At 43.0% G+C, this 25,805-nt stretch overlaps 1 protein-coding gene across 2 annotated transcripts in view; it reads left to right on the forward strand.

The window, feature by feature from the left end:
- Positions 1-25,805, forward strand: part of SEC24A (SEC24 homolog A, COPII coat complex component) — a 117,913-nt gene that overhangs the window by 17,448 nt on the left and 74,660 nt on the right. The window contains exons 2-3 of one of the 2 annotated variants that reach the window (XM_018569961.1): positions 2,818-3,333; positions 10,115-10,282. In XM_018569961.1, coding sequence (XP_018425463.1) covers positions 2,818-3,333; positions 10,115-10,282 — 684 coding nt within the window. The remainder of the gene's footprint in view (positions 1-2,817; positions 3,334-10,114; positions 10,283-25,805) is intronic. The other variant, XM_018569960.1, reaches the window with a different exon arrangement.

Raw genomic sequence — 25,805 nt, forward strand, 5'->3', positions numbered from 1 at the left:
CTCTCCTCCCGAGCTGCTGCTCGCGGTATACTGAGACGCTGAAGCGGATCCCGACAATTGTGCCGGGATCCGCCCAGCTGAGTGACTGACAGCTGGCTCTGCCTATCTAAAGGCAGAGCCAGCTGTACCCTCCCCCGTCCGTTCCGCCAGTCAGCGCTGGCGGATCGGAGGGGGGAATCCAGCCCCTCCCCTGTCACGGCAGGGAGCTGTGACAGGATCGAGAGGTGAGCGAACGCTGGTATGTGTTTGCTCACCTCCCGATCTACTGAGCCGACCTGTGACAGTCTCATTGTCACAGGTCGGCAAGAATTATGAGGTGAGTGAAAAGCACTCACCTCATAGCTTCTATACTGAGTGTTCCTGTCCATTCATACATTGTGGATATAGTGTAAATTATGTTCACAATCAGGAATGAAAAGGAAGTGATGCAGATCACTTCCTATTTATTCATAACTGGGACACAGTATGCATACTATGTCCAGTTATTTGTTTCTTTTTTAGCAAATGCGTTAATTGAAAGTATTTTAGCAGTAGTACAGGTTATGCAGTGTTATCAAAGTCATGAATCACAACAGTAGACACAAGTCGTACAACTCATGAGCAAAGAGCAATGGATCAGATATTTAAATCACAAAGTATACATGTACTGTTAGTACAACAAGGGGTAGAGATATAAACCCAGAGAAAATGCACAAAATTAAAAGATTACAGAGCAATACAGAACCAGAGCATCTATAGCAGAGGTATGCAGTATAAATGTTTTCACATTGGGGCAGGAAAATGCTTTAAGAACTAGTGGATGTAAAAGGTCTAAGATGTATATGGTGGAGGGTCAGAATTGGTTTAAAAACTCAATGGGATGTTGGGTAAGGGGGCCATGAATTCTGCCAAGCGGGCTCGATAGGGCAAAGTTACATGGTGGGCAAAGAGCAGTTACCCCTCTATCCAGTTATTTGCAAACACTGAATAATCAGCCGATTTTGTATACCACTCTCCATCCTGATTTGGCTGTGACACACGCACCGCTCGGCATCCTGCCAGCTGTCGCCGCCTGCTCAGCCTCCTGAAAGCTTCTCTCCTCCCCACTGGGTGCCGGCCGCTGCATCAGAAGGCACATGGAGCGGTGCCTAGCAGGGAGGAGAGAAGCTAGGGATTCACTGAATTTTCATCCGCCATGGTACTTTGCCAAAAGTGCCAATTTCAGCCGAAATGTTTTGGCGACCAATATTTCAGTGCATCCCTAGTGAAAGACAAGTCTTGAACATATAGGTCTCAATAATTGTAAACTTGAGTTGATCACTGGGGCTAGAACCGTGTTAAGAAAATGGATATTGTTGTGTTGATATTTAGTATGAGGATTGACATAATTTCAAAATTATCACTACAGCCTAGAACAGATCCAGCATCAGTTGTTTCTGTGTCTGGAGATTGTTGGAAAACTGCTGCTCTTTTATTGACTCCCCCTTCTTTCCCCATTTGTGCTTCTCCTTTTTCTTTTTCTTCTCCTCCTTCTCTCCCCACTGTGTGCCCCCTGACTTCATTGAAGGGTATTGCAGAAGGCACATTTCCTGTTTAGTGATACTCATCCTCCCACTAGACCCACTGAGCATCATAGATATACCACCTGGGCTACAAAAAAATTCTGTCACTTCTGCTTTGGCTCTTGTGGTGCACACAATTACCATAGAGCCAGTTTCATCTAGATGAGAAATAATCCACCTCCATTTGTACACTGAATCCAGGGACTCAGGAGTTCCTCTGCAGCAGTTGGTGAACTGCTCAAACGATTGCTTGCACAGTGTAATTTGCACTTCAAATTTAAGTAACAACATCTTATTTAATCTGGATGAGCAAGGGTTATCTGTAGAAAGACTCTGTTTCCTTATACATATTGAAGAAACACCTCTTCTGCTGTCGGTGTACTAAATGTTGTGTTGTTTTTGTGCATGGTGTTGAAGTGACCCAGAAAGAAATAGAGCCTGTCTCATTTCCAGGCTGGAGGACGTCCAGCATCATCTAGTGCTTTTTTTCCCCAGGATTACATCCCTGTCTCACTTTTTTTATTCATTGGATTTCACTTCTTTTAATGATGGATGCTCAGCACCACATGTGAGCATTACCGAGGGCAGTCTACAAGCAATTACTGCCTGCCTAGCAATGCCCACTCCTCATGATTGACTTCCACAGATATGGTAATTTCCATATTTGCACAACTTCTCTCAATAGCCACCTTCCTGCTGATATCAGAAGTGAGGCCTCTTGGGGGGAGTACTGAGGGAGGAGGGTGCCGAGATGTTTAAGTAAGCTATGAACAGCACCTTGCCAGCCCACCAGCCAAATTCTGCATGGATTGGCAAAAATACAAAAAAGTCTGGATCAACACTACTATATGTTGAATATAAATATTAGCAGAGAGCTCTACTGGAGTTAAATGTAGTATCCAGAAGAAACCTATGTAGACATTCCATGTACATACAGATTGTGGTAGGAATTGTACTCAGGACCCTTGTCCTATAAGGCAAAAGTGCTAACCACCTTACAAACTATGCAAAATACCTGCCCTTTCATAAAAACCTAGAAACAATTTCAGAAATCAGTATCAAAGTGATAATAAATCAGAATGGGCCACAAAAAAAGCTAATAAAGGTAAAAGCATGCTTCTTGAAGTGTCAGGTTTTTGAAAGGACTTTTACATCTTAAAGTTTAAAATGGAATGCATTAAGGCATTATTAGGTACAAAATACTTTTATGTTCATGACTACATTTTACTTAAAAGAACATGTTTTAAATGTGAATCTTTATGATTTTCTTTTTAAGGTCCAGTTCAGAACCCTTTGATTTATCCACCAGTTGGACAGAATTACAGTACAGTTCCTGGCTCCTATCCACAGCAAATACCAGTGAAAGCACCTTCGCAAGCAGTTGCTGGACTGTATAGTTATGGTGGTCCTCAAACTATTCCTCAGGCTGCTCCACTGCCAGGAAATGATCAGGGATCTGGACAAACTGTTAGTAGACCACATATGGGGACTCTTCCAGTGGCACCTCCACCAAATACTGCATCTGCACCAAGAATTCCACTTCAGAACTCATATGGATCTCCTTCAACCCTTGGCAGCAGTGTTCCACAAGTGACACAAGCAACACAGCCAAACTGGCAGTATTTTCCAACACCATTAAGTCATGCGCAGTCTCTAGCAAATCATGCACCATCCACAACGGGAATGGTCCCAGGGTCACCGTCAATGCTGGCTAATTCAAAGCCTCCAACTACACAGCAGTATGGACCTCCCTTCGGTGGCCCCCCTCTTCAAAACAGTTTTATGAGCCCAGGTAAACCTCGGTTATTTAAAAATGTCTTATTTTCTTCCATTAGAAAACTGGAGCTTATCTTAACCACTTGAAGACCAGTGTTTACACCTCCTTCCTGTCCGGGCCATTTTTCAGTATTCAGCACTGTGGTACTTAGACATTTATTCTGTCATGCAACGCTGTACTGAAATTAATGATATACCATTTTTTGGGGGCAGATAGGGCTTTCTTTTGGTGCTATTTAATTACCACTGTTTAATTTTTTTTACTATATAACGAAACAATTGCTGGAAAATTTTGAAAAAGAAAGGTTTCCCTTTTTTATTATGTTATGAAAGCTTTATTACCCAAATTTTTGGTGAAGTATAAAAGATGGGGTCACGTTGTTGAAATAGACACCAAACACGTCAAGCTTTAAAATTGCGCCCACTCGCGAAATCGCAACAAACGCACCCAAAGGCAATGCTTTATACGCTTTTACTGCTCATCAGTTTAATGTTAACAGTGATTGATGGCCCTAAAACTATTGCTCACAATCTGACATTCGCGATATGTAACATGTGCAGCGTAATGGGTGCAATCATCGTCTTTCCACGTAGGCACGCTTTTTTTTTTTTTTAAACTTAAGCTTATTGCCATCACATAGGGGGCTAAGAAGCCCCTTTATGTGGTATCAAATTACAATGACAGGTCCTTTTTTATGGAGACATCAGGGGTTCCTAAGACCCCTAATGTCACCTAGGGACCCCCAAAGAAGCTGATGTAGCAGAGACCTGCTTCACCAGATTCCCTCTGGCTTCTGTAGTCAGAGAATGACAGCTGAATGCGGAAGTGATGAAATTAACATCAATTCCGCATTCACAACACCGCAGGGGAGATCATGTATCTGGGCCCGCATGCAGCACAGGGGGCCTGGGATTGGCGGCGGAGGGGGCACACATAGGCACAACATAGAAGTGGTTAGGCGGATATCCAGCCGCCAGACTGCTCGTATGTAAACAAGCTGGCTGTTTCAAATTTTAACAGTTTCCCACTCGTGGGCACAGGGTCGTTTTTAAAATGCCCACCTGCATCTGGAAGGTGTTTATGTACGGCTGGTGGGCAGCAAGTGATTAAATGTCATAGGTTGCTGACAGCGGGCCCCTTTAAACAGACTGTTTAAATGTGTAAAGCCGACTGTCAGGTTTAAACTGGAAGCCCTTCTGGAGGCTTATTTACTGTCAGATCACTGCCAGGGGCTGCTGTAGTGTGGAATTCTCCTGTCCTCCTGTGGACAGGAACCGGCATCACTGATTTCGGCGGGGAAGGAGACTTTGTAAGCACCCCTGTGATGGCAATTAAGTTGGGAAATATATATATTTTTTAAATTTAAATAAAATTTTAAAAATGAAATTAAAAAATAAAATGTTTTAAGGCCCCTGCAAGCACTCACATTTTAATGTAAACATGCGTTGGGTGCGCCTACATACAAAAATGACAATTGCGCTACACATACAATACATTGGGTATTAATGCGTACGCCAGAGTCAAAGCAATAATTTTAGGGCCAATATTCACAGTTGACTCTAAACTGATGACCTGTAGGGGTTTTTAAAGCATCACCTATGGACAATTTGGAGTACTATATTTTATCACCATTTCATGGACGCACAAAATTTTTAACCTGGGCATGTTTGGTATCCTCGTCCTAACCCCCTTTTATATTTTACAAAAAAATTAAGTAAAATATTGTTTTTGCACTAAAATTAGCTTGTGTATTTTTTACAAAAAATTTGGGTTTGGTAAAGAGTTGCGCTAATATCGTGTGATGTAAAAATGTGCAACTGCCACCATTTTATTCTGCAGGGTCTTTACTTTCAGAATAATAGATGGATGGATATGGAGATGTATGGATAGATATAGAAATGGATAGATATGGAGTAGGGCTGCAACAACTAATCGACTAAATCGATTATAATCGATTTACTGAAAAAAGTTGTCAACGTTTTCAATCATCGATTAATCGGCTTCCAATTAGTTGGCCCTGTTCACGACTCCACACACGCTGCGTGCCGCACATCCTCTCCACCTCACGCTCGCCGCTGCCAAACCCACCCGCATCCAAATCCACGCGCATCCAAATCCACGATCGGCACAGGAACGGGGGGAGAAGTAAGGAGGAGCAGGTGTGGGGGGATGACAGCCACCGATACAGGCCCAATCTCAGAAACAAGTTGCTGGAAGACTGCTCAAGTAAGCCTGCACTTTCCCACACATGGTGCTCTATAATGTATTGCTGGGATTTGTAGGCCTCTATACAGCGCAATGCGGAATACCACCAGTTAGAGGTGTACAACAAATCCCAGCAATACATTATACATACAGTGTACAATGTATTGCTGGGATTTGTAGGCCTCTATACAGCGCAATGCGGAATACCACCAGTTAGAGGTGTACAACAAATCCCAGCAATAATGCATTATACAGTGGTGCAATGCAGAATACCACCAGCTATAGAGGACTACAAATCCCAGCAATAATACATTATACAGCGCAATGCGGAATACCACCAGTTAGAGGTGTACAACAAATCCCAGCAATAATGCATTATACAGTGGTGCAATGCAGAATACCACCAGCTATAGAGGACTTCAAAACCCAGCAATAGTACATTATACAGCGCAATGTAGAATGCCACCAGCTATAGAGGACTACAAAAACCAGCAATAGTACATTATACAGCGCAATGCAGAATACCCCAGCTATAATGTACTATTGCTGGGATTTGTTGTATTCCTCTACAGCTGGTGGTATTCTGCATTGTACTGTATAATGTACTATTGCTGGGATTTGTAGTCCTCTAGCCGGTGCCATTCTGCATTCATTGCTGTATAATTTTACACTTTCCATTTCACTATATTGCACACTACTTTTTTTTTTTTTTTCTTTTTTACTTCCACTGCTCCTGTGATGGACTACAATCTCAATACAAATTAGTAGTCCCATCACTGGAGCCATTTTTTTAACATTTTATTTTGTATCTGATTAATCAAACTTAATCGGCCAACTAATCGATTTTGAAAATAATCGTTGGCTGCAGCTCTAATATGGAGATAGGTAGGTAGATATGGAGATAGATATTTTGGGGGTGTTGAGTAATTTTCAGGCCTATAATGTGGAATATTACATGTATGCAAAAAAATGCATTGGCAGTGATATGTTGCAGTGACCATTCACAATTTGCTTTGTTCAGACTTGCTATCAACCTGGTCACATGTTCTCTGATTATGCTATATTTCACTCTGCAAACCTAAAAACCATTAAACGTTAACCAAAAAAGTTACTACTAATACCACAACTGACTTTGCATTTTAATGCAGAACTCCGGGGAAAAAACTCTTAACCCTTGCAGTGTGTGGGTAGCTCCACACAGTGTTTGGGTCTAGGTTAAAAAAAAAGTTATGCTTACCTGATCCTTAGAGCCGGCCGGCTCTTATACTGGTCCCTGAAGCCGCCTTCTGAGCTGCAGCAGTTTAAGGATCCTCGAGTCATCACGTTCTACACTGTAAGGATGTAAGGACGTTGGGGGACAGAGCATCAATGGAGGGAACACTGATCCAATGTTTGGGTGAGTATAACTTTTTTTTTTTTTTTAACCCAGACACAAACAAGCACTTCAAATAGTATTATACCCTAGTTTTTTTCTTTTCTTTTTTTCTGTCCTTTTTCGGAAATCCACTTGTCCATTTCATTAATTTTTTCAACTTGATGTACCACGGGCCCCTCCCTTCCTGTTGACAGGTGTCTTCTTTGCCTAGCGGGTTACAAAGGAGTCACCCGTGCATGCCCGATTCTGGCTGGGAATTGAGCTGTGCTGTGTGCATCTATTGATGCACACAGCACTCGACAAGCCACACCCTTGTTTCTACCTCTACCCTCCTCGCAATATTTGAACAAGCCGGTGCAGCAGCTTATCTCTGCCATGCTCTCTGTGGCCAGCAGATGGTCATAGTGTAAATGTTTGGAGGTGGGGGGCATAGAAAGCTAGCAGGGTGTTTTTTACCTTAACCCCTTCATGACAGGCCCTTTTTCCATTTTTTGCACCCATGTTATATTCCACATTTTAGGCCTGAAAATTACTTAAAACCCCCAAACATTATATATTTTCTGAATGCCAAGACCCTATAGAATAAAATGGTTCTAGTTGCAAATTTTTATGTAGCGCAATATTAGTGCAACTCCTTATTAAACCCCAAAATTTAGTGACAAATTTAATTAAATGCCCCAGAACACAATAAAATACCCATTTTTTAATGAATATAAAAGATGAGGTTACAACGAGTAAAACGATACCCAACATGCCAACATGCCCAGTTTACAAATTGCGTGCGTCCGTGAAACGGCGAATAACTGCAGTACACCAAAAAGTCCATAGACGCTTTAAAAGCCCCCACAGGTCATAAATTTAGAGATGCCCTAGAAATATTCCTCTCACTCTGGCGTGCGCGGCGATACCCAACATGTGTAGCGATGCAATCTGCATCGCTCCCGGTCCCATAGAACGGGGATCGACCAAGGACGCCGGTCCCGGGCCTGTTGGAGGGGCAACGGAGCCCGGGAAGCACGACGGGTGTGTCCAGGAAGGGGGGGCCCTTCTTCGGGACACAGAAGCGATCTGGCGACAGGTAAGTCGCCAGAATCGCTTCTGTTGTAAAGCCGGCAGTCGGCTTTACAAGTTTTGGTGTTGTTCTGTGTTGCTCTGCATAATGTACTATTGCTGGGATTTGTATTCCTATATTGTGGGTGGTATTCTGCATTGCGCTGTATAAGTATTATACAGCGCAATGCAGAATACCAGCAGCTATATAGGAATACAACAAATGCCAGCATTAGTACATTATACATACAGTGTATAATGTATTGCTGGGATTTGTAGTCCTCTATAGCTAAGTCTGTGAGGCGTGGAGATGCGGCTTGCAGTTGTCACATGCCGCGCCCGCCTGACACGACCGGTCATGTGTGGAGCAGGCTAACCCGAACAGGCTAACCTATCGATAGCCGACTAATCGACGATGGAAAACATTGACAATGCTTTCTATCGTCGATTTTAATCAACATAATCTATTAACTGTTGCAGCTCTAATTTCCTCCCCCTAATACAGAGGATAAAAATGGATCTCCATGACTGGACCCGACCTGGCATTTTCCTGGACGGGTAGATGTAATGTCATAAAGCAGAATGTCCTACCTAGACTGTTATACCCCATACAGGCACTCCCCGTCTTGATTCCCAAATGATTTTTCGCTTCTATCCGATCCCTGATCTCGAAATTCGTGTGGGGCTCTAAACAGGCCAGATTGCGACACTCCATGCTGCGCCTTCCCAAAAGCTGTGGGGGGCTAGCGCTCCCCGACATACTGTATTACTATGAGGCTGCCCAGTTGGCTCGCATTTTGGATTGGTGTCGTCATGCTACACAGAAACCGTGGGTGGCCGTGGAGCAGTCCTTCTCCACGATCCCTCTTAGGACACTTCCTTGGTGCACCAAAATTCCCCAGGCTCTTCGGTCTCACCCGACGCTGGGCCCTACATGGAAGACTGCACGCCTTCTCTTTGACACTACACACCTTTCCCCCTGTCCTTCCTCACTTCTCCCGGTGATGGGCTCTCCCGACTTCACTGCGGGAATACAGGATCCCGCATTCTTGCAGCTGGGGGAAATCGGCTCTTTGTACTTCATACTTGTTATGCTCAATTAAAGAAGAATAAAAATAAAAAAAAAAACCTCATAGTTCGAGCCGACGTGTGACAATGAAACTGTAACGCGTCGGCTCAATAGATCGGGAAGTGAGCGAACACACAGTCGCTCGCTCAGTTCTCGATCATGTCCCTGCAGAGAGCCGTGACTGTCACTCACGGCTCCCCGCAGGGATTCCCACCTCCCCTCTCTGATCCTCCAGCGCTGACTGGCGGAATGGATGGGGAGGCTCTGCCTCCAGATAGGCAGCCAGCTGTAATCACGCAGCTGGGTGGATCTCGACAGTAATGTCGGGATCCGTCCCGGCTGTAGCGGTCTCAGTATACCGCGAGCTGTAGCGGTATACTGAGCTTTGGGTCACGGGAGGACGCTAGTTTGTGTCCTCCCGTGACCCTTAGAACTATGGGGAAAAACACTCACCCCATAGTTCTCCTTTTAATGCAAAGAATGCATTAAGATAAAACAACAAATAGCCTTTAATACTACTTTAACTCTTGCAGTTCGGGGATAGCCCCACTGCAAAGGTTATGAAATTTATGACTAAAGCCTGGCAGTTTTAATGTATGCTATTTCGTTGTCTTAACCCCTTCTGAACTGGAGAAGCTAACCCTTTTTCTAGTGCACAGAGAGAGGGCTATAATCGGAAACAATCTTCAGTGACACGTGCTTCCTTTTTTTCAATGAGCAGTACATGTAAACAGTATTGGTCAAATTAACATGCAATATATTGAAATGTGGGCTGCAAAAGTAGACTAAACTTTAGATTAGGAGTTCACGTGTGCATTTGCTTGTTAGTTGAAAATCTCCAGTGTACTTCCCATGCTGTCCTTGGGAGGGACATAGACACCAAAAGAAGTCTGAAAGGGATTCTAACCCTTTTTGTTATTAAGTTATGAAAGTGAAATGTCGTTTTGACTCTGCTTACATGAAAAAAGTATTTTTGTATAATATATATGTAGCTTTCTGTAAATGCATATGTGAAGACTGTATTGGTTTGCATTAGACTACACCTGATTTGCATTGTAAATGCTTTAAACAGCTGTTGTCCTGAAAATGTTTTCCAGGTCCTACTTCACCACCAATGAGCCAGTGTGAGCCAGTCCGACCACGTTTAGGGCCTCCTCCCACATCATCCCCTTCTTTGACAAGACACTCAGCACCACCTTCTGGTCCACATGTCAGCACCCCACCTGTGCCTCCTTTAATTAGTGCTCCACCCAGAGGGGATGGTAAGTGTGTTGGTCTTTAAAGTTGTTAAATTCCACCTGTGGTTTTGGCGCAAACAGTACGTTGCAACCGTTCCACATATTAACCGTTTAATGTTTGAAGAATAATGTTAAGGGACATCATGAAATAGACTGTTAACCATTGCAAGATTTTATTAATCTGGTTCTTGTGCATTAAAGTAGATGTAAACTCACTTTGTATCATAACAATTGCTGTTGCTTTTTTCAGAAATTATGGATTTCCCTTTTTTTTTTTTTCCCTTTTTTTTTTTTTTCCTCCCCCAGCCCTCCAGACATGGTGTTTCCCAATACATATATATTGCACTAAATGATATGTTTCCATGAATTACTAGTTAATCCAACTTTTCTTTATGAGTTGAAACTAGTTATTTTTAGTGCAAATAAAACCTAATGCCTTGATGATCTATATGAATTATGCCTCGAAAATATATATGCGTACATCTATAGTTTCTTTTTTTAAAAATTTTGGTTTTCCCTTTTTTTTTTTTTCCCTTTTTTTTTTTTTGCCTCCTCAGAGCTGCTAATCTCCTCTAACTTTTTTCAGTAACTTCCAGTCTACCTTCTCCTTTTATTTAACAGAGTAATTTGTGGATTTAATCTTAATTTAGTACCTTAGAGGTCCACTTTTAAAGAAAAAATGTGGGTTCAACTTTGACTTAAAGGCTACATACAAGTGATCTCGGTGACACCGCCGAGATCACTTATAAACAAACAAGCGGCTTCACTTATGTACATTTAGCCCTGTTTGCCCGAAGCATGGCTAAAAGTAGAAAACAACTACCCACCCATCGGGAGATAGGAATTGCACATCCCTGCCGCCCCGAGGCCGGGCCTCGTTTGGCCTTGTGGGGAATCCGGCCCTGCAGCTAGGTCCTGTGCTTACTCTGTATGTGCACCACGTTGGCTAGTCATTCTAGCAGCTAGTTGTACTCCTCTGCGTGTACTGGCTGGGGGCTGCCATTAGTACAAACAAGCCATAAGAACGAATGGGCTGAGCAGTGTGCATGCCTGTACCTCACTTATGTTCCTTTACATTATGGTTTATACTAAATCACAGCCATGTTAAAATATTTTAAATAGCTTTCAAAATGTCTTGCTGCAAATCGGGAAAATGTGGTGTTTTTGAAATTTGCAATTCAAGAATAACTGAACTCTTCAGTTGTATTGCAAAACTGCACCTTTCTCCTTCACACTGTTTGAGTCATGTAGCTCAGTGATAACCAGTTCACTAGTGATTTTGAAGTTTGCAAATCATGTTCCGTTAATTATTGCATTCGTAAAGCTTCAGGGAACTTGGAATATGATATAGCTCATGTAAATGCCTAATGTGCTCTTGGCTGAATCTTCTGGGTCTGCTCAGACTAATTTTAAATATTTGCAAATATGTGCCCATTATAAACAGGGTAATTTTTGGAGAGGGTGCAGGTTGTTTTTTTAAATATATAATGGGTGGAATTTATCAAAGCAATTGCAACAGTTTTAGCCTCTTAGATAATTTTTTTTAATGTGCAAATATGTCTTTCAACATGTGCCCCTGTTTTGACCTGAGCTTGCACTACTTTTCCAACTGCATGTGTTTTGCACCTGTTTTCATCAGAGCTTGCGCTACTTGTTCAGTTGCATGTTTTTTTGCACCTGTTTTCATCTGCACTTGTCCTGTGGCTGTCTAAAACTGGAGCATCACCTAAGAAAACAATCACAACTTCAGAAGTCCCCATGACCACTTCTTCAAGATGCAACAGTTAAGCTTTTTGCCTGGAGTCTATTAAACCTCATTTATCAACATTACACTAGCATCATAAATCTGGGGCAAATATATTCCGCGCAAGTTCAAAAACTCATAATTGCTTTGATAAATTCCCCCCAATGTATTTTTTGTGCCTGTATGTGCATGAAATAATGTTACTTTTGATGTGATTTATAGCGAACATGGGCAGCAGAGGACTTGAGGTAGCAAGGGTGTGTCATCAGCACTGCAGACATTTGAGGTAGCACATGGGATCTGGAAAATTAAGTGGGTTATTTGAGGGGACTACAATATGTCATGTCTTCTGGGAAGAGAAAAGATGTGTAATGTATTATAACAATGAATGATATGGTATTAGTGGACAGGGCCCATTAGTCTGTAGAGTGGGTTGAGATGTGGCTGTCAGTCTGGGGCTTGGTTGGCATTCAATCTACTTATATGTACATATTCACAAAGAGTTAAAGTATGGCCTCAAGCAAACTGCCAAAAACAGTTTAGAAGCTCATATGTTTTCTTTTTTACCTGCCAAAGGATTATTAGTACAGCAAGTCTTGTGATATTCTGCAGATAAATGTGGACATGGCAATAGTTCACTGTTGCTTCGATCAGTTATCTTATGTGGATGCAGGAATTGAAGCACCACACCAATGAAAATAGTCTAGATACAACTTTAATCCACTAGAGTCGGGGAACAATCGTGTAGAATACCCAACAGTTACTGCGAAACCAGCTGCTCACAAGCCAGAAGCCTCCCCATCACAGCTCAATACAAATCTCAAGCTGCAGAGATTGTAGTCCACATACATGATTTCTCGAAGCACGATAAAGGGGGTGTTTTTGGACCCTGAAACACACTGGCTATTCGACTCGATTGTCCTCTGACCCTAGTGGAATAAAGTTGCATCTGGACTGTTTCAATTGATGTGGTGATTCAATTCCTACATCTACTGTGTTCACTGTCAAGCCAAGGATACTGTGGAAACCCTAAGGCCAGTGATAGCTGCCTATCCATTAGCCAGATTACACATTTTCATATCACTTAACCACTATTGGATGACAAAAACAGAATAATCACACAGGTCCAGCGCTCTTTCCACTTCCAAATATTCGCGCCATATGTTATCTTTTGTCTGTGGGTAACTTGTATTTGAGCCCAGGCTGATTGAAAATAACATACAGAAAACCACTAGCAGAATCTGCAGGCATGCATACAAATTGCACAATAAAGATTAATAAATTTAGAAAATCGCAGCATAAACTACTTTAGAGTAATTTTATAATATGTTGGAAACTTGCTGCAAATACACTATAAGTTGTGTATAATGGCTAATTGCTTTATATCTACATTTGAATGTTCTCTTACCTGAATTATTCAATTTAGGTTTATTTTCTTTAGTTTTCTGCTTATTCTTATTGGTTTTCTTATATTGATGTTTTCTTTGGACGACTTGAGTAGCGTTGCTTTACCTATGGAGATGGCCTTCGATTTTAATTTATACAAAGTAATGGTGGTGAGCGTTGTCATACTGTAAACCTGCATTTTCTTTGCACAAAGCTGACGTGAAGGATATTGAATTAAAAGCCGTGTTATACGTATCTGGCAGGTGATTTGCTACAAATCAGCCATTCACTGCCTGACATGTAAAATCCCTAGGTCCCTTGCTTAGAAGTTCAAATCTGTATGGTCTCAGAAGACAGGCTAAACCCCTAGAGCTGCTGTATATTGCTTTTATACCTCAGCCTGAGGCTTTTTCTATTACACTGTTTAAGCTGTTAGTACTGGGAGCAAGTGCAGTTAGTATACGTACAGTCGGAGTACTTAGATCATCTGCCAAGCCCTGTCCCTTTGCATATAGATTACTTTTAAAAGGTATGGACTAAGGAGTTTGTTACTTTTGTTTATTGAATGCGACCTCCTATGCTTCTCTTTATAGCTGCTGTTATATTGTAATATATTCTTTTTATAGACCTTGTAAGGAAAAACAGCCTAAGTTATTTAATATGTTCATCACCCTAACCTTTACCAAAGTAGCAGAGCTTTATATGATGGCTCTTGTCAATGTCCAATTTTTTATGTGTTAGTTTTTTAGCCGCATATAGACCGGTCACTGTTGAACGATTTGTGTGCTTTAGTTAAAAGAGAAATTGTGCAGAATATGTGTGTGTGCATGTTTACCAAGAGGTCTAACTTTCTGTGTTATGGAAAAGTACAGTGTGGGGAATGGGCATTTCCATCCATGATTTGTATGGGGCAGTGCTGGAACGTTCCTCATGCATAAATAGTAATTGCTTCAGCCTGCAACATCCACTTAAAATTCAGGTTTTTCTGTCAGATGTTCATTTTGAAGAAGTGATGAGTTGCTAGGAATGTTGTAGGTGACTGGTAATCTGTGGTCACTTTGTTACAATATTTAATTATGTTAGAGAGGGATAGTATGGGGAAAATATATTATATGATGGATGGTTGGTGTCTTGGAAAGTTGTTTAAAGTGTATTTCCAAGTTTGCAGTCAAATTTGAAAAAAAAAAAAAAAAAACCTCCTCCTATATGTTTGTGTACTCATTCACAGCATAACAAAAAAGAATATTTTTACAAATATTTCTTACCTTTTTAGATGTTTTGTAGCAGCTGCCAACATCACTGACACAGCACCTTCACAAATGATCTGTCCTTATAGAAATACCTAAGACTAAAATTTGAGGATTGTGTTTCTCTCATAAACTTCATGAACATTTGAATGCACAAGCCGGGTTTGTAGTCCTTTTAACCCTGTGTCAGGACAGGCAGCTTTCAAGTCCACTTTCCAAATCTTAATGAAATGAGCCAGCACAGTACAGACAGGTCAACAAACCCCTCCTAACATTACAAAGAAGCAGAGAGTAGACATTTTAACCATTAAGTAGAAACTGTGTAACCTAAGTAAAAGCAATTTACATTGTGGAAAGCATTTTTTTTTAATTATATGTAACAAATATAAAACTGGTGTTATCCCAATTTGGCTGCGAAATTGGAAATATGTTTTAAATGATCGCTTCAATGGGAGTGCCTGAGAAAAAAAAAAAGCACATTTAAAAAAAAAAAAAGAATTTACCTAGTAACTAAGTTTGCATTGGCAAAAAAAATAATAAAATAAAACACTCAAGCCTGAAATGCTTGCAAAAACACCTGCGCAAAAGCTAAAAACGTCTGTAAAAACAACCAAAGATGCTCATGTGTGAACGAGGCCTCAATGTTGAAAAGCTGATTAAATGGTGTCTGCAATGTTGAATGCTGATATGGCAGCCATAAGCGTGCAACATAAAATTCTTCCTGTTCCCTTATTAAATGTTTGAAATCATAACGGGTGTAACTCAATGGGGTTTTATAGCTTTCCAGAACCATGGATGGAGAGATCCCCCCCCGCCCCAATTGTGTCGGTTTGACCTGTGATGACACTAGGAAGCAGGGCATAGAAGTGCTCTTTTTCTTCCTATCACTTTGATTTGGATTGGAATGTATGGCAGATTTGTTAACTGGTGACATTGCTGGTTTTCTTTAAAAGCTAGTAGCCATCACATCTATGCCATGTGTGGGGGTGAGTCTTCTTGTGACCTTTAGAGTTTTACAAACCTGTTTTAGGACTGACTTTTACACCATACCGTTCATCTCAGATGGTTCTCTTTAAAAAAAAGTATATAATGCTGATAGTGCAGAGCCGCGCTTTGGCCGGTTAAGATCCCGACAATATTGTCTAGGGCTGCAACGATTAGTTGCTTTATGATTAGTTCCCGTTGTCTAAGGTCTGTTCTCCTCCCCGCTGGTGCTGGCTGCAGCGGTCTGTGTCCCTTTCAAACCCTGCTGCTCTCCCCAGAGGCAGCGGGGACACAGAGCACTGCAGCCGGCACCAGCGGGGAGGAGAGACCGCTGTGACTGCATTCCCCAGCTGCCCCGCCCTGGGCCTTCCACTGCCCTACCCCCCCGTGCCTCCTCTGCATCTAGGGGCAGAGAGCTATACCCAGCCTGTTGTTGGATATTTTAAAAGCAATAGCAAGCTGGCTATTGCACCCGCCTACTGTCAATCAGCAGAGGAGGACCTGATGGAGAACTTTCTCCTTCATGTCCCTCCTCTGCTGAATGACAGCAGGTGGGTGCAATAGCCAGCCTGCTATTGCAATTTGGAATACCCAATAGCAGGCTGGTTATTGCTTCCAGCAATAAAGTTTAAAAAAAAGTTTAGAAAAATAAAGTGAAATATTTATAGTTTAGAAGTTAAGAAAAATAAAGTGAAACTAAAATTAAAAAGACAAAAAGTAAAATCTCTGCCGCGTGCTCCCATCTGAAGATTCTCGGGTGGGCGCATGCGCAGTTCAAATCTTTGCCCAGGAGATGAGAGACACAAGGTAAGTCAATGGAGGCAGTGTGCACCCACACAGACTCTATGGGACAGGAAGTGGAGTCAGAGCTAGATCGGAGATCGGCATCAGTGTTCAGGAACTCCTGGAAAGATGATGATCGGATCAAGAGGCATAATTTAACCCCTTCATGACTGAGCTAGTTTTCAGTTTCTGTTCATAAATGACTGACACACTTTTTACATTTTTGCTGTGTGATAAAAAAAAGTTTACATTTTGTAAAAAAAAAAAACTTTTTTTCTTCTTGTCAGTTTATATCAAGCAGTCACTATGACTGCTTGATTAACTTTTTTAAAATTTTTGGCTGCTCCAAACTTAGGAACAGCTAATAATAACCTTAGAGACTGATCCTGACTTTAGTCAGATTCAGATCTCACTAAAAGCTCTTTGATCGTGCCTAGACGATCAGAACTGATACATTTCACTCAAAAGATATACATTGTATCTTTTTAGTGAAATGTATCTAAACATCTGGCTCTCGAGCTGTCAAAACAAATAGCAGAGAGGTGAGTCACTGCTACTTCTCTATTTTCAGCTGTCAAATACAGGATCGCAACTTGCGGTCCTGTATTTGCATGTAACTGCTTCATTCTTTCATTAATGAAAGGAAGAAGCTTTTACAAAAAGCTTAATTATTTCATTAATGCCTCAATACTGAGGCATTCATTAATGACTGGTAACAGCTGAGAATCAGCTGTTACCAGCATTACAAAGCCTGATATAACTCGTCACGTACAGTGTACGTGGCCAGTCATATAGGCACAAAGTGCCGGGACGTACACTGTACGTCTCCCGTCACGAAGGGGTTAAGGTAAGTCCTTACACTAGCATTGGGGGGGAATTTGCGCACCTGTGTGGATGTGGGCAGATGTAGGTGGACGCACGTCTGCTTGCATCCAGCCACGCGTTGGTCCGTTTTTCCTCTATCAGGAAAAAAATGGAACAGACAAGAATGTCGCATACACTATATTGCCAAAAGTATTGGAACACCCCTCCAAATCATTGGATTCAGGTGTTCCAATCACCTCCATGGCCACAGGTGTATAACATCAAGCACCTAGGCATGCAGACTGCTTCTACAAACATTTGTGAAAGAATGGGTTGCTCTCAGGAGTTCAGTGAATACATGCATGGTACTGTGATAGGTTGCCACTTGTGCAATAAGTCCATCCATGAAATTTCCTTGCTACTAACGGGTGTGGAATTCGTATCGCCCGACGCCCGGGACATGTAGTTCTGGGCGCTTGGCAAGTGCTTTTTTCACTGTTTTAGCCCTGCAGTAGCAGGGCTAGTTTTCTTTTCTTAAAATAAGCGCCGCGAGCGCTGAGAGCGGGGGGCCTGGAGTAGTGACGGGCTCTGCCACCTCCCTCATCCTCTGTCCTCGGCGGCCGCTGTTCGTTCCTGTCACAGAAGTTCTAGCAACAGTGCCTGCTAGAACTCCTGTGTTGGAGGTGACAGATTCAATAAAGACTACCTGTCACTTTTTACCTAAAAAAGGTAAAAAATAATTAAAAAAGTAAAAAATAATAAAATGAATTTTTTTTACAAAGTAAATAAAAAATGAAAACCAGCCCCGCTGCCCCCATCTGCATGCGAATAAACGCGCAGTGTTTTCAGCTGCGATCGTGTGCAACCGCACGGGCAGGGCTGTATTGCACAATCGGCAGTGGTGTGTGATCTGTGACTGCCCGGTCATCGTTCACAAAACGGAGCGGATGGCTGTGTGGTCACGGAATCGCACACCACGGCACCCCAGTCGTGCCTGGCAGATTGCGCGTTTTCCTGCTGCAATACTGCACGGGCGATCCCACACGATCACAGTTGAAAACACGGCGCAGTGCATGTCGTGAAAATAGGTACAGCTACCTTTTTTTCAGCGATTGTCACGCAGATGTAACCCCGTACATGCGGATGCAACCGCACACGATCGCACTTTCCGGTAATCCCTGAGTCTGCACCAACCCTAAAGGGTAAATTCACTTTCCCAAGTAATTTGGGAAAATGGAATTACCCACACAAATCTCCCTCCCACTATACTTACCTTTTGGCGAACGGTCCTTCCCGTCCACCAGTACGGGCGTACTATCTGTACCTGTTCCATGTATTCTGAATTTCGCTCTCTAATTGCAAGCACTTGTTGGTCAACGCGGTCATCTGGCACTGACCAATGAGAAGCGCTTCTTGGCACTGCTAGATACAGTTTTGGTTAAAATATTTTTTTTTTTTATTAGGACAAGTAGATTGTCATGAGGGACAAGTAGATTCGGCCCCCGCTTTAGTCCTTGGACAAGTAGTTTTTTTCAAAAATTTCCACACCCCTGTACTAAATATTCCACAGTCAACTGATAGTAGTATTATAACACAGTGGAAGCAACTGGGAGCAACAGCAACTCCGCCACGAAGTGGTAGGCCAAGTAAGATGACAGAGCCGGGTCAGCGCATGCTGAATGCACAGTGCGCAGAAGACGCCAACTGTCTGCAGAGTCAATACCTACAGACCTCCAAACTTCATGTGGCCTTCAGATTGGCACAACAACAGTGCGTAGAGAGCTTCATGGAATGGGTTTCCATGGCCGAGCAGCTGCATCCAAGCCTTACATCACCAAATGCAATGCAAAGCGTCGGATGCAGTGGTGTAAAGCACGCCGCCACTGGACTCTAGAGAAGTGGAGGCATGTTCCCTGGAGTGATGAATCGCGCTTCTCTGTCTGGCAATCCGATGGACGTGTCTGGGTTTGGCGGTTGCCAGGAGAATGGTACTTGCCTGATTGCATTGTGCCAAGTGTAAAGTTTGGTGGAGGGGGGATTGTGGTGTGGGGTTTTTCAGGGGTTGGGCTTGGCCCCTTAGTTCCAGTGAAGGGAACTCTTAAGGCATCAGCATACCAAGACATTTTGGACAATTTAATGCTCCCAACTTTGTAGGAACAGTTTGGGGATGGCCCCTTCCTGTTCCAACATGACTGTGGACCAGTGCACAAAGCAAGGTCGATAAAGACATGGATGAGCGAGTTTGGAGTGGAGGAACTTGACTGGCCTGCACAGGTTCTTGACCTCAACCCGGTAGAACACCTTTGGGATGAATTCGAGCGGAGACTGCAAGCCATGCCTTCTCGTCCAACATCAGTACCTGACCTCACGAATGCGCTTCTGGAAGAATGGTCAAACATTCCCATAGACGCACTCCTAAACCTTCATTTTACAATTATTTGCGCACCTTAGAGCAACGTTTCACACCCCAATAAATTAGAATATAACCGTGATCATTAAACCATTACCAGGTATGCAAGGCCTGGAAAACAGGTGCTTTTAAGAAACAATACTGCTCTCACAATTAACTTTATATAATATAAAATTATTTATTGCAGTAGGTTAAAAACATAATTGTATTATCGTAAACACAGACTTTAAAGTGACATTAAACCCTCAGATTTTTTTAACATAAAACAATACTGTAATGTGTGCCTTACTGTAATCCATGGTAGTTTCCCTTTCACACACACACAAACACACACACACTCTCCCCAGTGGATGGGGAGATGGTCTGGCATAAAGAGGAATGGGAAGGGATTCAAGTCCTGTTCGTTCCCTATGATGTTAAAGATGGCCTTGACTGGACCTGGTTCGTGTGGGGAGAAGGCTGGCATAAAGAGGAGCGTAACAGAAGGGAGGGGGGGGGAGGATTGTAGGTAAGGATCTGAGAAATCATGGGAGTTTTATCACCGAGTTAGGGCGGCGTATGTGCCCGTGTCCTTGAACAGGTGCCAAGCCGTCCAAGTCTTCAAGAACTTGGGTGTGTCTCCTCTAGCTCCGAATATGAGCTCTTCCATGTTCAGTACTGTATCTACGCGAGACAGCCATTCTCTGATAGTTGGGGGGCATATTGTTTTCCAATGTCTGGGGAGCACAGTTTTAGCTGCGTTCAGTCGGTGTATAGACAGGGATTTCTTGGAGATGTGGCAGGACTTATCAAAGTGGAATAGTAGTAGGGAGGAGGCTGTAAAATCCATTGAGACACCTGTTATGACCTTTAAAAGGGACTGGAAGAATTACAAAGCCTCTCAAAACGAGTTAGGGGTCTTGCAACTTGCTGCCTGATGTTGGGTGCGTTGAGGAAGTGGCGAAGCTGCATGTATGTCCATAGAGGTAAAGGTCTAGCCAGATTTGCAGAATTTAGATCCGTTAGGGTCCGAAACGATCCCTGGGGGTCAAACAACATTTTCGCGATCGGGGCTTCCTCTGGGGACCAATGGTGTTAGAACGTGGGGTGAAGGCCGGGAGGGAAGGCAGTGTTCATGCGAACCGGGGTAAGGAGGCAAGGGTTTGAGGAGAGATCAGTGTGGGTACAGATAGCTTCAAGGAGACGCAAAGAGGTGCCTACTGTGTGATGAGAGGTTACCTGGGTAGGGAGAAGCGAGCGTCAAATCCAAAGCCAGTAGCCGATTGGTATGTCCGATTGAAGTTGTTCAATCTAAACCCACTCTTTATAGGGGCTATGTCGGGACCAATCCACTATGTGGGTTAGGTGGCAGGCCCAGTAGTAGTTCTGTATGTTGGGAAGGCCTATACCGCCTGTTGTCTTCGAGTGGGTAAGAGTCCAGAATCCGATCTGTGGTGATCTGTCATTCCAGAGAAAGGTTCTAATGAGCGCATTCACCGAGGAGAAGGCGGCCCTAGGGAGAGCGATTGGTATAGTTTGGAACAAGTATAAGAGTCTAGGTAGGACAGTCATTCTAATGATGGCCGCTCGGCCGAACCAGGAATACAGTATTTTGTTCATCTCTTTCAAGTCTAGTTGCAAGCGAATTGGGTGGCGAAGTTGAGGGAGTAAAGGTTTCGTAAGTCAGTGGGTAGTGCCATCCCCAAGTAAGTGATGGCTGAGTCTGCCCAACCAAAAGGAAAGCTGGATTTGCAAAGTTTGACCACCTCGTCTGAGAGAGAGATGTTGAGTGCTGCCGATTTTAGAGAAATTGATTTTGAAAAATAAAATTGACGCAGATTCTTGGAAGGCGGTTAGGAGATTGGGAAGTGATATCCTCGGTTGTGTCAAGAAAAAGAGAAGGTCATCCGTGAATGCCACCACCTTGAATTCTTTGCATGGTGTGAGGAACCCATGTATGATAGGATCAGAGCGGATTCTGCAAAGGAAAGGCTCTAGTGCCAGTATGGAGAGCAGCGGCAATAGCGGGCACCCCTGTCTCGTGCCGTTGCGGATGGGGAAGGCCTCCGACAGAGAGCCGTTCACTCGCATTCTGGCAGTGGGTCCATGGTATAGCAGAGCTATGCGATCCAGCATGTGAGGTCCAAAGCCAAGGTATCGCAAAGAAGCAAGAAGGTAATCCCATGCCACTCTGTCGAAGGCCTTCTCCGCGTCGGTGGACAGGAAGAAACCCAGTAATGCAGACCTATCGCCTTGGTGGTGTTGTCTCCCGCCTCCCTCTCAAGAACAAAACCCACCTGATCACCATCTATTACGTCCGGGAGGAGGGTTGCTAGGCGATTGGTAAGTATTTTTGCATGCAGCTTGGCATCTGCATTGAGGAGGGATATGGGGCGGTAATTCGCACAGAGAGTCGTCCTTCCCAGGCTTCGGCAATACAACAATATGTGCTTCTAGAAGGTGGGCAGGGTCATGGGGTTGTGGAGGAGATTGGTCGAATGCCGACAGGAAGGGGTTTACTACAAAACCTCAGCAAAGGTTTTGTAGTAAAGAGATGTAAAGCCGTCTGGACCAGGGCTCTTCCCGGGCTTCAATTCTGAGATAGCTGTCAATACTTCTTAGGGTGTGATGGGGGCTTCTAGGTCAGCGATGGAGGTCTCGCTCAAGGGTGGGGGGACTATATTTGGATAAGGAGTCAATAAGCTTCAGTCTAGCCTTCGAAGTTCATGGCGATGTGGTGGGAGGGTTGAGGCCATAAAGTTGTTTGTAGTAGGATCGAAACTGAGAAGCAATGTTCGGCGTGTCTAAGTGTTTAGTGCCCTTCGTATCTGTAATCTGGGAAACTGTACGTGAGGCCGTCTGGCGTTCCAAGGCTCGCTCTTCTAGCAGCTTGCCTGCTTTGTTGCCATGTTCTTAGTATATTTTGCTACGGGTTATAAAAGCCTTTTTGGTATTTTTATGGAGGAGCTGAAGAAGTTCGTTGCGCCCTTGGGTCAGTTCTGACAGATTACTCAAGGCCAATGAGCGTTTGTGAAGAGCTTCCAGAGATGCAATGTGTGCGAGTAAGGAAGCGTTGCAGGCCTTGCATCTTTTGTGCAATAAGGCTTGAATACGAATAAACTCACCTCTGATAACACTCTTATGGGCTTCCCATAACATCAATGGTGATAAGCAAGTACCGCTGTTCAGCCAAAACCCCGGATGTGGGAAACGTTGGCAATCTTCCCCAATGTGGAGCGGTGGAAAGATAACATGGGGAGCCTAATGGTCATAGAGATCGGAGCGTGGTCCGAAAGGAGCATGGGTTCAATTGTGGCTACAAATAAATTAGGTAGGTCTCTTTGAGAAAGGAGTAGGAAATCTATTCTGGAGTAACTGGGGTGTGGATCGGAATAAAAGGTAAAGTCCTTCACTGTCGGGTGAAGGAATCTCCAAGTGTCATGGAGATGAGGGGATGCAAGGAGTTTTTTTTATCGTGCGTAAGCTGCTAAACGACACAGAGGACTTGCCTGAGGAGAAGTCCATCAGGGATTCAAGGGTACATTGAAGTCTCCTCCTACAATTAGCATCCCCGCCGAGAAATCTCTCGGTAGGGAGCAAGTTTTGTGAAAGAAGCGGACCTGTCTAACATTGGGACAATAAAGGTTAGCGAGGTTAACCGGTGTATTTTGAATTTTGCCTTTGAGGAAAAGGTATCAGCCTTGTGTATCGATTAGTTGGTCTGTAAGCTGGAAGTTAGCCTGGGAGGAAAAAAGAATGGATACTCCTTTTGGATTTGAATTGGGCATTTGTGGAGTGATACGCAGAGGGAAATTTGTGGTTAAAGAGTTTGGGAATGGCATTGGATCGGAAGTGTGTTTCTTGCAATAGTACCACCTGGGCTTTATGATACGAGAAAGCTCGCTACAACTCTCTTTAATCATTTATCACATTTGAGCTATTGAGTCTATTCAGACTATTGGAAGCTGATTCCAGATTGCTTGTTGCCTTACTGTGACTGCAATGCTAAAATAATATTTTGACTGACAGCCATGGGTTGCAGCACATTTTGCTTCTTTTTGCATTGTTAATGAAGTTAATTGTCCTGGGTTCTGCTGTTCTTCGTAAATTGCGTTTTGTTTATTTTATGGATACATTTTTTTTTTTTTTTTTTTTTTTTTTTTTTTTTTTTTTTAATTTTTTTTTTTTGTCTTTAGAAATGTCAGTTTTCCTGCAGCAGGTTCTATACATCATACAGATTTGCCACTTTATAGGCAGGTTATGGGGACCCCTCGGGCACGATATTTGAAAGAATGTTTCAAATCATTTTTTTTTTTTTTTTTTTTTTTTTTATATATAACTCTGTGCACCTGATCAGCAAAGGGAGGTCCCCTTTATCCATCTGGGAGTTCAGGTGCACATAAGATCAGTATGATAGGCCTGTGCAAGACTAAATTGCTGTTGAGTAAGATATGTGGAGCGTTGGCAAAGTACAGAGGATAATTATAAAGACTGCACCAAGGAGGTGACGGCCTAACGAATTTGTTTTAAATTTAACTCCTGAGTTTAGTGTTACTTTAACTACTTTTTCACCAATGTTTTTAAAACTGTTTTCCATTTATATGCAATTTTATATACATTATTATTGTTGTACCCAAAGCACAATTTAGGATTTGTATTCTACTTGTATAATAACATAGTCTTACAGGGTTATTCACTAAGCTGCCGAAGGCAGCCCAGTGAATAACCAAGCTGAAGTGAACAGAGCCGAACGACGTTCGGCTATTCACTCCAGCTGATTTCAGCCGTACATCGGCTGCCTTCGGTCAGCCGAACAAGCTCTGATGCATTCGGCTGGGCTATTCTGCTCGGTACCTCCATGGCACCGAGCAGAATAGAAAAAAAGTGCAAAGACTGTTGAAAAATAAAGTGCAAAATTATTTTTAAAATGTAAAATATATAAGAACAGCCGGCCTTCAGCAGGCCGTTCGCCCCGCTTCGGCTGTCACTTCAGCTCAATGGAGCCGAAGTATATGCCGACTGAACCGAAGGATCAGGTGAAGCTACGGCTGTATCCTTCGGCTCAATAGTGACTTTAGCTCCTTAGTTACTTCCTTTTGTCTTTAAAATGTATACAGTAATAAATAATTCCTGGAGTGTGGTGAAATCCACCCGCCAATCCTCCTGAAAATATATATGAAATATATGCATCACTTCAGTCTGATACGTTTCAATGTGACAGTGTAACTCCTAATTTAGTAGTCCATAGCTGAAATTTAAGCACCCAGTATGGGGTGCTTAAAGACGAATTATGGGGAGAGTGAGATGCACTCTTCCCCCTAATTAGAGGCGATGTGTGACACTGAAGCCACCACAGATCGGCTCTATTGATCGGGAACTCAGAGTACACATACCGCTGATCATTGAGTTCCAATCTTCTCCCTGCAGAGAGCGGTGACTATCAGTCACCGCTCCCCTCAGGGATTTCCCCCCTCTCCATTCCTCCAGCGCTAGAGGGATGGTCGGGCACAGCTGGCTCTACCTCTATAGAGGCAGAGCCAGCTGTCAATTAGGTGGCGGGGTGGATCTTGACAATATTAGGGCTACAGCTAACGATTATTTTCATAATCGATAAGTTAGCCGATTTATTTATTTCGATGATTCCGAATTAATATACATAGTATTTGAGGTTGAATAAAGACATTAGTCCATCAAGTCCAACCTATTAGGATCTCATTCTAGGAGTACCCGTACCCCTGTATATTACGGTCCCTTAAGAAATCGTCCAAAAGTTTCTTGAACAATTCCACATTATTTGCTGAAATCACCGCCTGTGGCAGTGAGTTCCAGACCCTAACTGATCTTACTGTGAAGAACCCCCTTCGCCCCTTGTGCTGGAATTTTTTTTCCATCAATTTTAGGTGATGGCCTCTAGTTTTTGTAACGGAGTTAATTTTAAACAGTTTATCGCTAATGTTGCTACCACCATTAAACATTTTGTACATGGAAATCATATCCCCCCTTAATCTCCTCACCTCTAATGTGAACATGTTTAAATTTAGTAGCCTTGTCTCGTAGCTCTGGTCCTCCATACCCCTAATTAGTTTGGTTGCCCTTCGCTGGACTTTTTCCAACTCAAGGACATCTTTTCTTAGTACTGGTGACCAGAACTGGACCGCGTACTCCAGATGAGGTCTATCCAATGATCTATAAAGTGGCAAAATTAAAGACTTG

Source organism: Nanorana parkeri, unplaced genomic scaffold, assembly GCF_000935625.1.
Source record: "Nanorana parkeri isolate BGI_ZX_2015 unplaced genomic scaffold, ASM93562v1 scaffold1433, whole genome shotgun sequence".
NCBI lineage: Eukaryota > Metazoa > Chordata > Amphibia > Anura > Dicroglossidae > Nanorana > Nanorana parkeri.